This window comes from Lichenostomus cassidix, chromosome 1Aa (genome assembly GCF_008360975.1).
Source record: "Lichenostomus cassidix isolate B80296 chromosome 1Aa, HeHo_3.0, whole genome shotgun sequence".
Lineage (NCBI taxonomy): Eukaryota > Metazoa > Chordata > Aves > Passeriformes > Meliphagidae > Lichenostomus > Lichenostomus cassidix.
In genome coordinates, this window is record NC_139480.1 from 53,874,184 (window position 1) to 53,887,606 (window position 13,423).

Below are 13,423 nucleotides of genomic sequence, written 5' to 3' on the forward strand. Positions count from 1 at the left end.
CCATTCCTGTGCTAATAAGATGCCACCTGAAGTCACCTAAACAACTGACTTTTGGGGTTTTGTACAAGTGGCAGTGCTGTGGTGTCTCCCAATGAATAGAGCTGTTTTTAGTGGCAAGAGCTTAACGCTAGAAATCTTGAACAGTGGCTTCTGTTGAGGCTTGAAAGGCTCTCACAGGTTGGTCTGGGGAGGCTGTTTCTTTACTTTCTTCTGAAAACTGCTTTTTGGTCTCTTGTCAGGGAGTTCACCCACTGCAGGTGGCATTAAAGGAGATAAAAGCAAGCAAAATGAGCCGTAAGTGTTGTAACTTCCACTGATCACCTGCTGCTATGAATTCAAAGCCACAGTCTGTTCCATGATTCTTTTTCTTCTCCTACAGTGAGTCTCCAAATGAGAAGGAAGTGGAGGTAAGTCTCAACTGCTTGTATCCTGAAGTATCTCAGATAACAGAGGTCTTGTAGATAAACCCTAATTAATGTCTCCTCCTATGGGAAAGAATGATCCAGCTTAAACTAGATGTATTTCTGCATGTCAACTTCTGAAATCTCTCTTTCCCAGCCTAACGGAAGTTTTTGCAAGAGCTGGGATGGGAAAAGCTGGAAGTCTGTAAAACTCAACAAAGACTTGTCACTACTGTAACATTTGTTTGCAAGCTTGAAGGAGCATAGCTGTGACCTCCTCCTAGGCAGAATGTGCTGATTTAAGACAGTTTTGTCAAAAGGCACAGATGGCACAGTGTGCTGCCAGGATGTCACCTCTTCTGGCTGCAGAACATTCCCCCCATCGCTACAGATGGGAAGACCTGCTCTGAGGAAGTGGGTCATGTTCACTTACTCTTCTGTATCTTTCCTAAACTTTGTTCACAGGGTTATAATCCCAAATATCATGTCAGTATCCAAATCTACTTAAACCTCTGCATCACTTGGATTGCTCTGAAATCTTTTCCTCTCCCACAACAGGCTGAATTTCTGAGGTTGTCTTTAGGTTTTAAGTGTGACTTGTTTACCTTGGACAAGAGAGTGAGGCTAGAAGAGAGGTCCCGAGACTTGGCTGAAGAAAATTTGAAAAAGGAGATCACAAATGCTGTGAAGATGTTAGAGGTCAGTATTGGCCAGGGCTGGTAGGGTGGGTTGGATGAAGAGATGTGGAAGTGTCTCTCTTAAAACAGCTCTTTAAAGGGGGTGTGTGCATGTGATACATGAGGAGCAAATCTGAACAAAGTTTTTGAGTAATGCAGTTGAAATATGAGAGATTGAGGGGTAACCTAGATCCAAGTGCATTGTGTACTCAGACAGTGTGGAATTTTTGTTGCACAAACATCTGACCACTGTTTCAGCTGATTTTATGCTCCAGTCTCTGCCCACTGGAGCTCTCTGTCCAAGTTACACTGATGGAGGATGTTGATGTGGGCCTGAACATAACTCCTCATTGTCATCAGCTCAACCCTTCATTCTCTATTAACAACTCACACCAATTTTCTTACCAATGTGCCTCTTAGGCATTAGTTCCTTTGTGTGAAGAAGATAACCAAGCACAGGAGATCATTAAGAAGCTGCAGAAAAGCCTGCAGTTCCTTAGTCAATACGCAGCCCGAGTCGCCAGCAGAGCAGAGATGTTGGGAGCTATTAATCAGGTAACACTTTCCATCTAAAAGTACTTTGTATAGAACGAAAATCTTCTTGGTGTAAAGGGATAACCATCTCTGTTTGCTGGGCTTCTGGTCCCAGGATTGGGTTTGGGAATCTGGTGGATGTAGTGTAGACATACAGGACAGCTTAGTAGTCCTCCTCACTCGGTGTTGTTATAAGGAATCCCAGGCTCTGAGAGCAGCTATGCTGCACTAGAATTGTGCAAAAACCCATAGCAGAAATAAGATTCTGATTGAAGAAAACAAAACTGAATTCTTTGCAGCAGTGGGATGTACACAATAGCAAGCACAAGGAAGCAGTGTGGTAACAACAGCCGTGATGCTGCAGAGGTGGTTCTGTGCCTTATGGAAAGGGCAGCTAATAAGCTAAATCTATGGAAAATTACAAAAATGTGAGGTGTAGTTGAGTAAAATACTCCAGAGCAGCATGAAAATATGACTTGGCACTACCAGCAAACGTGTGGTGGCAGCTGAGACTGTAGATCAGAGAAGATGATGGTGATGAGTTGTAAGGGCTTGAAAAATTGAAGACAAATTTATTTTACACCGAGTGTGATCCTTGGAGAAATGAGCCCTGTGTGTGTGTTGGGACATGGGTGGTAGTGAATCTTTGAAAGGGAGGACAGCAGTGAGAGGATCTCATCCCGTGGTGATCCCAGAGGGGAGTGGATGACAGAAGGGGAAATCTCCAAACATGAGGCAGTTCCTCAGAGCTGCTGTTTTTCCCTGTTCCCTCAGGAGAGCCGGGTGAGCAAGGCTGTGGAGGTGATGATCCAGCATGTGGAAAACCTGAAGCGAATGTACGCCAAGGAGCACGCGGAGCTCGAGGAGCTCAAACAGCTCCTGCTGCAGAACGAGCGCTCCTTCAGCTCCCTTGGAGACAGAGGTAACCAGGAAAGCCTCTTGCCCCTTCCTAGCACCTGCCACACAGACCCTTCTAGCTGCAGGATAGTCAGAGAATCCCTCCACTTTTTAGGTGGTGGGTTATAGGGTTGTTTTATCCCCTCTTCTAAAAAGGGGGGGAAATAGCAATTTATTAACAGTACTAAAAGCAGCTCTCTGAAGTTCAACTTGTAGCTGAACTGTCGTGGATCTTGGAGTATGTGTGTGGGACCATTGCAAGTCCACAGGAATGTTCTGGCTTTCAGAAAAGTGCATGGCATGTGTTGGTGATAATCTTATTCCTTGTGAGCAGTAAATTTGGGTGCTTGTTCACACTGGAGTGTTCACAGTAGCTATTTTGAGGTAGCCGAGCTTTGGCTGCTCTCTCCAGAGGCACCCTGCCCTTTTCTAAATGGCAATTTCTAAGTGGCCCCTTTAGTGCAGGGGGCTTCTGTTTCCCCCTCTAAGCAGCCAGGGGTGCAGCCAGTGCTCTGCACTTGTGGCTTTGCCAGAGAAGTATTAAATTCTTCTAAAAAAAATAGGATGTGTCCTTTAAAAAGCAAAAAGGAAGTCTTACACACCAGAAAAATCCTCGCAGGAGCCTTTTGAATCCCAGGGTATTCTGTCCTAACTGTGATAGTGAGTCCTGTAACAGGACACTGCCTCAATAACAGAATATATCTGATAGTAGTGACAGAAGTTGATTGCTGCAGAGGATGGGTAATGTGTGAATATTGTGAACTTATTTAATGAAATAGGTAGCTTTTTCCTGAGACCTCATTTCTGAGAGTTCTCTTTGCTTAAATAAACACTGCAGAAAGTCAGTCCTTAAGCTGCAAATTAAACTCACTGCATTCCTGTAAGAAACAAACTCCTCCTGTAATGCTCTGATGTTCAATCTCTTCACAGATGAATCTATGAATAAAAAGCTACCAAGTCCTTTTAACTTTAAGGTAATGGCCCTTACATGAAATTTCAATTTTATTTTTAAGTGTGTCTGCTTTGTCATGTGCTGGTGCTCTGCTGCATGCTTGACTTGGTGCTCTTCTGTCACAAATGTGGGCTGATGTCATCAAACAAGAGGATCTACTTTGCAGTCACCCCACCAACCTTCTAAGTGATTAGAAGATGAAGCATTCACAGAAGTTGAAATGGTCAGGATTTCACTCATTGCCTAAGAAATATTGTTCACATGTGGCTCTCCTGGGGTTAAAGGAGGGTTTAGCACAGAAATATGAGAAAAATAGATGGGAGCAGTTTGAACTGAGTGTAGGAATTCCTGTGAGCAAGATTAGGGGCATTTAGATGCATTCAGTTCTGCTATTTTGCTGGAAGCTGTTGCACCTTGCTCAGGTAGGCAAAAGCATTTACCGTGGAAAGATGCTGCTTTCAAAATGATTCAATCTGTGCTAGAGATTGGATTCTTTGCGTGTCACTTCTAGCTCAGCACCAACATCTATTCCTTCCATACAGTTTGTATAAAAACAGATGGTATTTTGTGTGCTCAGTGGGTAATCCAGTTGTGCCTTGCTAAGAGCCAGTAATGCCTCTTATTTGTGTAGCCCTCGGCAGCCCTGCGGAGAGTTAGCATTGCCACAGTGCCCAGGAATGCTGGGAATGCAGGGATTGGGGTGCCACTGGTAAGTAGAGGCTCCTGGAGGGATGCTGAGATGCTTCACCTCCTCAAAACTGGCTGGGATGAAGGATCAGAATGCCAGAGCAGTTAAGGTGGCAAATTTCTCCTCCAGGCCCAGTTCCAGGAACCCGATGGAGATGAACGGAGTGACAGATTCAGCAGGAGATCGAGCAGTTGGTAAAGTCACTTGGGCTTGTCTTTGAATAGGGAGGGGGAAATATTTTTCAACTCTAACTATGGCTGTTACAGTTGATGGAGCATTTTGAGCTGTAATATTGTTCAGGCTACATCTTTTGCATTAGTTTTATCTGCTGTAATAGGTAAATGAGCCTCATGAACTCTCCTTCTTTCTATTTATTAAGCATTGAAAGCTTTACTAAACCCCTTGACTTTCTTGCTTTAGAACTAAAATGTGAAATCAAAGTATCTACCATAGATAGATCTAAGTATGTAGAAGATATGTCCTTATCTAGATACATAGATCTAAGTATCTAGATAATCTAAGTATCCACTGTAGTTTTGTTTGGTTTCACTTGGATTTTAACATCCCTGATTTCAAGCAATAAATTTGAAAGTTATTTGTCTGAGGGCCATGAAATGAGTAGGCTGCTGCTAAATTTCTGATTTCCTGCTCTGTATGTGCTGGGGAAGCTCAGACAAACTTGTTTGCCACCTGGCAGGGGCAGGCTAGGGGTGAAGCAGAATGAGAAGCGACCTTCGCTGCAGAGGTTCCTCAGCACCTATTCCTGGGCAGAGTATGAAGAGGAGCATTTTGAAACCAAGTAAGTTCAACAGCAACCTCCTCCCAGGTGTGTGTTGGTTTGTTTTTAATGAGCTTTTAATTCACCAGCTGGTCAGGGCTATAAAGTCAGGGCTCTGTGAATTTGGCAAAGCTTTGGAACTGTTGATTCTTGCTGACAGGAATGAGCAGTCGGAATTGCCTGCAGAAGTACAGGAACAACCAACCAGGAAGGAAAGTGTCTCTGAAAAAGGAAAATATCCATCCAAATGGACCCTGGAGTCAATGTAAGTTTTCTCACAAGCTCCTGAGTTAAAGTCATCATGTTTGAGAGGTGCAGGTGGGAAGAGGGAGCCAGGCTGAGCTGGGGTTGTGTTGTTGATGCTGTGAATGAGCAATCTCTGTGCCAGGGCCTTACCTCTCCAGGAATTCATTACTAAAATAGGTGGTGAGGGAAAGAAAAGCTTCATGCTATGATCTGACCTCTTTTGAGTACTCAGAGAGAGCTGTTCCAGCTCAGCTGCTCGGTTGTGCTAATGTGTACATTACATCTACCCTGAAAAAATGATCAAGGATTGGTCTGGCAAAACTCAGCAGCAGCTTTGGCACACACAGACACAAATGGTTATCCTGACTATCCCAGCTCCTGCCTCTGGATCTCTCCAGTGAGGGAGGAATGCTGCCCTACACCTTGGAAAAGCCCCTGCCTTGCAGGAAAGGGGTTCTGATATCAGTTTATTCCATATGAACTTCAAATGTTTAACCTCCCCTGGGAGCACTCCTGATTGAGAGGGAGCTGTGCCAGTGAGTGAAACAGAGACAGCAGGAAATCTTTTCTTCATTCTTTCATGAAGAATGGAGGTACCCAATGTCATGAGAAGTCTAGGATTGGATAGTCAGGGAGGCTAAGACTTCTCCCTAACCTCAAGGAAGGCACCCCAAGCCCTAAGCTCAAACAAGCTTCAAATTTTGCCCTGAAGAGTAAAACGAGGACTTTCAGTGCTTTCTACAAGATCTTGATAATCTTGCAAGGTAGGTTTTGTGAATTCTCCTCAGAAGCAGTGTGAGGTATGGAGAGCATGGGTGAGCTGGGTCAGCTTATCAAGAACTTACTGCCTTAGCTGCATTTTAAACCCAGAACAGAAGCTCCCACTGCACAGTAGCACCACATCACTTTTGATAAACACCATGTTTGTGGGATCTAATTTGCTTTTAGGCTTTTTGGGGTGGGGTGGGAAGAGTTGCATGTTTTGAAGAGCCACTGAATGGCTCTGTTCCTTCCTCTCCTGCCCAGGTCCAATCTGCTGTCAGCGTGGGCATCACACTTCAAGGCTTCCTTCTCCAACGCCAACAAAACCCTCTGGGTGTCTGTGTCCATCCTGGTGCTGCTGGCCGCTCTCACGAGCTTCCTCACGGGGCTGTCCCTGCAGAGACCAGCAGATGCAGCTCCTGTGGGCACTGGGGACTCCTGGACATCACTACAGCAGCTGCTGTGGCCCTACACAGGACTGCAACACAACGGCCCTCCCCCGGTATAACCACAGCTCTGCTGCTGCAGCTGCACTGCCAAGCTCTGCAGGACAGGAGGTGAAGCTCAGCTTTATTTAAAGGTTACACGTTTGGATTTGTTTGTTGGGTTCTGGGGTCTTTGTTTTTGGGAGGGAGATGAATTTTTTTTCTTTAAAGCATGACTTGAAATGAAAAAATATATATATATTTTTCCCATTCTGACAAAAGTCATCTTTAAAAGTAGCTAAAAGGGTCTTAGTCCTGTTGAGGTTTACAATAGAACAGCAATTTTGAACGTAGCTAACAATAAACATGATCTAGGTGGTCTAGCCACAAGAGAATAAAGAATTTATTTTGCTTGAACAAAGACAAAAGGTTTGCATTTTAGTACCTGTTTCAGTGATTTGAATAGAAAAGGATTTAAGACTTGAAATGTAACTTTATTGAAAGCTTTTGATAATAAAGTTTTGGAGGAAAGCATGCTGTATCTAAGTGTATGATAAAACCCTTGTAGCAAGGAGCAGCTGATAGACAGAATCAATAAACAGGGAGCCAGCTTTTTCCACTTTATCCATGGCTTCTTCACTGGCAAAATCCTTGAGCAGGTGGTAGAGTGTGGAGTGAAGTTCAGACTCTTCTTCCAGCTCTTCTGAAAAAGCTTCACTGGTTTCAGTGAGCTTGAGGTGTTGTGCTTTCTCACCATTAAACATATAAAGAGACCAGTCTTTGACAGAATCTGCTTTAAGATGTTCCCTTACCTGTTGCAGGAAAAAATGCTCTGTAAGGTGAAGCCTGTTCCACTGAGAAACTACAAATTCTAGTACGAAATGCTAAATTCTAGTATGTTTGTGAGTATCATAGAGAAACCATGGTGCTGCTGTAAGCCCCTAAAACCACAACATCTGTGTTTCTCACTGTGTATCACCTGCTCTGCCAACACCAAACTCTTCCCTCTGTAAAAGGCAAGGTGTGGCTCCTGACTCCTGCAGGGAGAGTAGTGGTTATGTGCAAGAGCAATCCTTTATTTCAGTTTTCACTCCTGAAATCAAGTTAGGCTAAATATTAACTTGAGAAGGAGAAAGCTACTCCAGAATTCAGCAGTGTGGTGTGTTATCCATCTCCAGCCACAACTGGGAGTTTGTCTGGCTGGGAGAAGTTTTAACCATGTGTTTCAGTTCACAGGTGGAAACAAATCAACACTGAAGTTGCTTATTCCTGCCTGTGCAGTAGGGAGCAAAAGAAACCCTACAGCCAGGAAGAAATATCCAGGTATTCATTAAAAAGCTGGCAGAGCAGATAGCTGATTTTCAAGGGGTCTCTGAAGAGCACAAAGCTCTATCGCCCCAGCTCTGGCTAAAGCCTCTCTTGGTGACTTGTCAGCTCCATTTCCCACCACTTCAGTGAGTTGCTGAGACTTGTGTCCCCTGCTAGCTCTCTCAAGTGTTTTACTGGCACACTCTGGACTGAGGCAGGTGCTGAAGCCAGCATGGGTGAGTTAATTTCTGTCTAACTGTGCAAGGGGTCTGGGCTGGTTTGCTCTGGAAGTTTAGTCTGACTCCACAAACCTTGAACACAACTCTCTCTGGCCCTACTTCTCCATTCCACTTGCTGTGAGCAAAAGCAAAAGCAGCTGCAAGCAGAGCCATCTGTTCATAGGCTTTCAGTTCTGCCTGGGCAGCCTGTGGTGCAAAAGTACAAATTAGACAAAATGGATCTCATTCTATTTCTTTGTGTCATAGCAATGTAAGAGCTTGCTGTAAGCAGAGTCCCCTGCACACACAAGTGTCACAGCAGGTCACAACACAAGAAAGGGTGACCTGAGTGAAAAACAGGGGGGAAAAAATCAACAGGAAGCTCTTGCACTCACCTTCATGGGCACAGGGACATACTCGGGAGAGTACTCTGCTGGGAAAATGTTCACACCAGCTCTTCTCAAAGCTTCTCTGAGGGCAACAGGACTCATCCATTTCCCTGTGATGTGGGAAAGCACCTCCTCCTCTTCCACCACTACTGAAGACAACATACACTGATTATCCTGTTGTACAAACCAGTGAAAGCAACTTACTGGTCATGGAAGCTATTTTCTATTTTAGGCTTCAAATATTAGTATCTTTGCTATGCTGGGTATTACCTACATCATCTGCTACTCTGGGCTTGGAACTTTCATTTACAGATCCCAAAGAAAGCTACTTTTGTGTGGGAATTCAGAAATGGCACGGGTGTAGTACTGATACAGCAGTGAACAGATGGATAATCATGCGTAGACTGAACTTTTAGAAGAAACAAGGAGCATTCAGAGTAGGCTGCTAGAAATGCTTTTATTTCTCTAGCTCAAGGTGGGAGGAGAGAGGAACAATTTTCAAGCCTCTGACTGGTGGAACAGGCTGGAATGCAGCAAGGCAGCACCAGCAGCAAAGCACTGGCTGAAACTCTTCAGAGCAAATGCACAGATGCTTTCTCATAGTAAATAACTGAAATGAAATAACTAACTAGTACAGTGCTTGCAAAGGAAGAGAGAGATTCAAATTGCTCTTGTGGCAGCACATCCCGAATTCTTAATCAGGGATGCTGTACTAATTATGGGGTTTATCTTAACTGCAAATGTTTGATTAAAAAAGAATTATTTACAGTACCTTAATTTGTATCTGCATGGTTGCAAAGACTGCAGTAACTGTAAAGAGTCCTTCATCCACACCAGTAGGCTGCAATTCCCAGGCCTGATAGGGCAGGTTGAGGTGAGCATCCTGGAGAAAGGCTACTGTACAAAAGGCACCCATCCTAAAGGTGATGCTCTTTTCTTCTGCTTCATATGTTATGTTGCTGATGCCATCAGTCCTCCAGCGGCGGCCTGGATAAAATGGATGCAAAAATACAAAGATGTACATGGTTTCTGCCAGTAATGCTGAAGAAAAATAAAACCAAAAAATGTAATTATAGTTTAAGAAAATATATTTTTGGGCTCCAAATTGGCTCTTACCTTTATAGCTGGATTGTGCCAATAGTCCAACTCAGCTATAAATTCCACTATTGAAATTTAAAATAAATTTATGTCCTAAGTTGGTACCTGCAGGATCCCATCGGGCTAGCGTGGGCACTTGAAAATAAATCACATTGTCAGGAAGCCTCAGGGTTATCTGTACTATATCTTCAGCCTCTGCTGGGGAGTATGGATACACCTCCAATCCAACATCCAGTAACTTTGGCAAGAGAGAAGGACAGATAAGGGGTTTATCAGAAACTGCAGGTTTTTTTGAGTTCAACACTGCAAAGTTTAACATACTGTTTAAATGGTTTGCTAAATTGCACATTTCCAACTATAGCTCTGAAGGCAGCAGAAGAGTAGCTACCATGAGGTCTTTGAACCCTTGCTGTGCTGCTGAAGGCCACACAGTGGGCACAGCCATTTTTTTAACGGATCCACAGCCCCAAAATGCCAGGAGCAGGAATAATTCCACTCTGTCCACACAGTGGCAGAGGGAAGGAGAGGCTGGCAATGAAGGCCCTGTGCCTCTTGCCCTGCCCACAGTCTTTATTAAAGGTTTCCAGCTTCACAGTGACATCTGTGCTGTAGGTTAGCACTGCAGCAGCAAACTCGAAAAGAGCGAGTCCAGTCCTCAACTATCCTGAAGAGCCTGGAGCTGAACCAGCAGTGAGTTTTGTTACCACCTTGCTTTTACAGGTACTTTTCAGAGATGAAACACTCAGCCCTGCTCTCTGTGCTTTCCCTTTGCCCAAGAGTGTTTCCCAGCCATGCTGGGGGAGCACTGACTGAGCACACACCCCTCAAAGTGCAGCCTGAGCAGCTCAAAAGAGTTGCCCAAGGTTCCACTGAAAAAGGATTTGCAAACCTTGCCTCGTTAGTTTGCTGCTGCACAAACCATGTCCCCTGGAGGTGCCAGCAGTGCCACAGCTGAGGAGCAGCTCTGCAGGGAGGCCAGGGAAGCACAGAGTCTCCCTTTCCTCACTCACCTCCACCAGGGTCCAGTGGTTGATGTCCTGCTCCTGAGGTGGCAGCTGCAGGACATGGATGTGGTACACACCCCCCGTGGGCACCAGCTGCTGCAAGTCAACAATTTGTGGTGCCTCTTCTCTTGGCTTCTCCTCCACCACTGCATCCTCTTCTACAAAATTCACCAGGCACAAGGAGTTAACTTGGTGCTCAAACTCACCAGCATTTCCCACCTCTCTTCATTTTCACTCTTGCACCACCCACAGTCTGTGTGCTGGAAGTGCTTCACACTCTGCAGCGTTTCAGCTCCATCTACTGGTGTTCTTTCAATAATCACTGAAATGTGGGGAAGGGCAGAGAGCAAGGCAACGAACAGCACTTTGTGATTTGGTGCTGAGCTGGTGGAGTTGTAGTCAGTTCAGAATGCTTCCTGTAGGAATAAGGTTTTACTGACAAAATGAGCTCCACCATTACCCAAAGACTTTCACAAGCACATGATCCAGAATCTACTGGATAAGTTTAGTAAGATTGCCTAATTTCTTTTCATATCAATACAAATAAAAGGATGTATCAAAATAAATAAAAATATGGCACTAAAAGGTCATGTGCTGAAGGTGAAAGATATGATAATTTTGAAGAGCAAGAGGGATTTAACTTGAAACACAATTTTCAGATAGCAAAGATAATTTTTTTTCTATGCATAATTATGTATATATCACATAAAAGTATGACTTTAAGGTTTCATTAAATTGGAACATGTTATTAAAAGGCATAAACACTGTGCATGAAAATGGCCATAAGTATTTTCTTTAAAAAGAACAAACCAGCCCACATACATCACAGGAGGAAAGAACTTAATGATGACAGGAATCAAGAAAAAATGCTCCATACTGTAAAAACAACTACTGTAATTAAGAAATTTGCTTTGCTAGAGTGAGACCATGTAAAAAAAATAACAACTAACTATAAATTGTCTTCAAGCTTTTTAAAATAAAATGTAAATGGTGTTAATTTTATCTCCAATTTAGTTCCATTATGCAGAGGTTTTACTCTACTGTATTCACACACCATCACAATGTCCTTTTGGTGTTATTCTGAACAATAAACTTACAAGAAGTAAAAAACATTTTACTACCAGCCACAGTGGTAGCTTACACCTTAGCTTGTATATTTTTAAATAGTAATACCAAAACATGTAAGTGTCTTCTAAACAAACTATTCATTGTCCCAGGAGAATTTATCTCCTTCACAATGCTACAAGAATGGTAAATCCAGAGAAATCACTCTTCTCTGTTGTTGCATTCCTGGTTTTTAACCTTTCTTTATGTGGCTCCCTGTTTTGAATTTGTGGTGACTGAGCATCCTTTCAATGCTATTCTCAAAAGTGATTGAAAGGGTTTGCAAACCATGAGCATGGCAGAAAAAGCAGTTTCCTAACCCTTCTTTCCTTAGGAAAACAGATGAACAAGCTGGAAAACATCCAGGTGTAATTGGCATCTGTGCACATCCACTTCACCTGTTACTGTGGTAGGGGTTTTCAAAGCCTGCCAGAAATAAAATACAAATTCCTCCACACGAGGCCACATATGCATTATAACACACATATCTATATAAACCTGATAAACATGTACCTGAACATAAGCATAAATAGTAAATAAATAATAATAACTGTGGGAACAAACTCCATTTTCCTATCTGTCCTATTCTCTGCCCACATTTAACAATCATTAACAGAAATGCCAACAAAACTCAAATGTTATCAAAACATCCCTAGATTTATAAACTTTGCTCCATTCACACAGAGATGTTGCAATCTTTCCCTAGAAAGGCCTGGGCTGGAAGGGACACCACAGGCAGGGACACCTTCCACTATCCCAGGCTGCTCAGAGCCACATCCAGCCTGGCCTTGGACACTGCCAGGGATCCAGGGGCAGCCACAGCTTCTCTGAGCACCCTGGGCCAGGGCCTCAGCACCCTCAGAGGGATGAATTTTTTAATATATAAAATACTTAACATAGGTACTTTTGTAGTACTGCACATCAAAAATAACCAAATACCTTGTGATGGCGTCTCCTCGGTTTCTGATTTTTTCTCAGTTTCCTCCTCTGTCTCTTTTACATCGTCTGTGTCATTGCCATTTTCTTTTACTGAGGCAGCACCCTCCTAGATAAAAAGCAAAAGACATTTTTCCATTAGTCAAACACCATAAAGAAGGAGGTATCACCTCCTTCAAGGAGGCCCAAAGAGAAGGGAGGCAGGAACATTTGTCCCACTGTTGCTACAGGGAAAAGGTTTGAAGAGGAATCATCTCTACCTAGGCTAGCAAAACTAGTTTTGATTAAAAATACTCCCTAATTTGGATCTGGATATATAGAGTCAAAGTAATTACTTTATTTCCACAGCAAATTCCATCTTGAGCTCCCTGAGTACCATACAAGTACTTCACACCTTTTTAGCAGCGTGTGCACTCAAAAGTTGTGGTTTTGCTGACTTTACAGCCAGCAGAGTGGCACACAGAAAATGCAAGCCAAGGCTGAATCCAAAACCATACTGACACTGTGCCAGAACCCCACCTGCAGCTTTGGCCTGTGCCTGACCCATGGGATTTATTTTCTTTCACACACTGTGTGTTTACACACAGCAATGTGGGGAACTCAAGGCACAGCCAGACAGGAGGATGCTGAGAAATATGACCCTGGATTTCCAGCCAAATTTCCAACCCAGACAGGGATTCATCCATGTCCCAGCAGACTCCTCTGGAGGCACAGCACCTTGTGTGCCCTGGGTGTGCTTGCCAGCACGTGGGAAGAACACACATCTCAAACAGGACAGGAGATGAGGGGGCAGAAGCTGAGAGAAGTGGAGCCTTCAGAGGGAAGAGGAAAATTCACAAAATGGATGGAGAGAAAGAGTGCAAGACCTGGGAAAGAAAAGGAGAGGGAATAAAATGAAGGAGCTTAAAGAAAATCTGAGAAATGCAGGTGAAAAATGTCAAAAGACAAGATTTGTCATACAAACAAAGAAAGAAGGAGCCAAGTAAGGTAGGATTTCAAGCACTGA

General features: G+C 43.6%; 2 protein-coding genes across 14 annotated transcripts in view; one reads left to right on the plus strand and one right to left on the minus strand.

Moving 5' to 3' along the window:
* Nucleotides 1-6,901, plus strand: part of IRAG2 (inositol 1,4,5-triphosphate receptor associated 2) — a 37,169-nt gene extending 30,268 nt beyond the window's left edge. For 3 of the 4 annotated variants that reach the window (XM_085049050.1, XM_085049053.1, XM_085049051.1), the window contains 11 exons: nt 240-294; nt 380-407; nt 960-1,100; nt 1,499-1,633; nt 2,387-2,534; nt 3,440-3,483; nt 4,093-4,170; nt 4,279-4,343; nt 4,847-4,948; nt 5,088-5,192; nt 6,200-6,901. In XM_085049050.1, coding sequence (XP_084905176.1) covers nt 240-294; nt 380-407; nt 960-1,100; nt 1,499-1,633; nt 2,387-2,534; nt 3,440-3,483; nt 4,093-4,170; nt 4,279-4,343; nt 4,847-4,948; nt 5,088-5,192; nt 6,200-6,443 — 1,145 coding nt within the window. In that variant the 3' untranslated portion in view covers nt 6,444-6,901. The remainder of the gene's footprint in view (nt 1-239; nt 295-379; nt 408-959; nt 1,101-1,498; nt 1,634-2,386; nt 2,535-3,439; nt 3,484-4,092; nt 4,171-4,278; nt 4,344-4,846; nt 4,949-5,087; nt 5,193-6,199) is intronic. The other variant, XM_085049052.1, reaches the window with a different exon arrangement.
* Nucleotides 6,834-13,423, minus strand: part of DNAI7 (dynein axonemal intermediate chain 7) — a 352,760-nt gene continuing 346,170 nt past the window's right edge. For 4 of the 10 annotated variants that reach the window (XM_085049056.1, XM_085049054.1, XM_085049060.1 and 1 more), the window contains 7 exons: nt 12,421-12,526; nt 10,384-10,535; nt 9,479-9,611; nt 9,048-9,262; nt 8,282-8,449; nt 7,980-8,093; nt 6,834-7,172 (listed from right to left, as the gene is read on the minus strand). In XM_085049056.1, the coding sequence (XP_084905182.1) occupies nt 6,903-7,172; nt 7,980-8,093; nt 8,282-8,449; nt 9,048-9,262; nt 9,479-9,611; nt 10,384-10,535; nt 12,421-12,526 (1,158 nt within the window). In that variant the 3' untranslated portion in view covers nt 6,834-6,902. Of the gene's footprint in view, nt 7,173-7,958; nt 8,450-9,047; nt 9,263-9,478; nt 9,612-10,383; nt 10,536-12,420; nt 12,527-13,423 lie in introns of those variants that run through there. The other 6 variants (XM_085049055.1, XM_085049057.1, XR_014849360.1 and 3 more) reach the window with 6 other exon arrangements.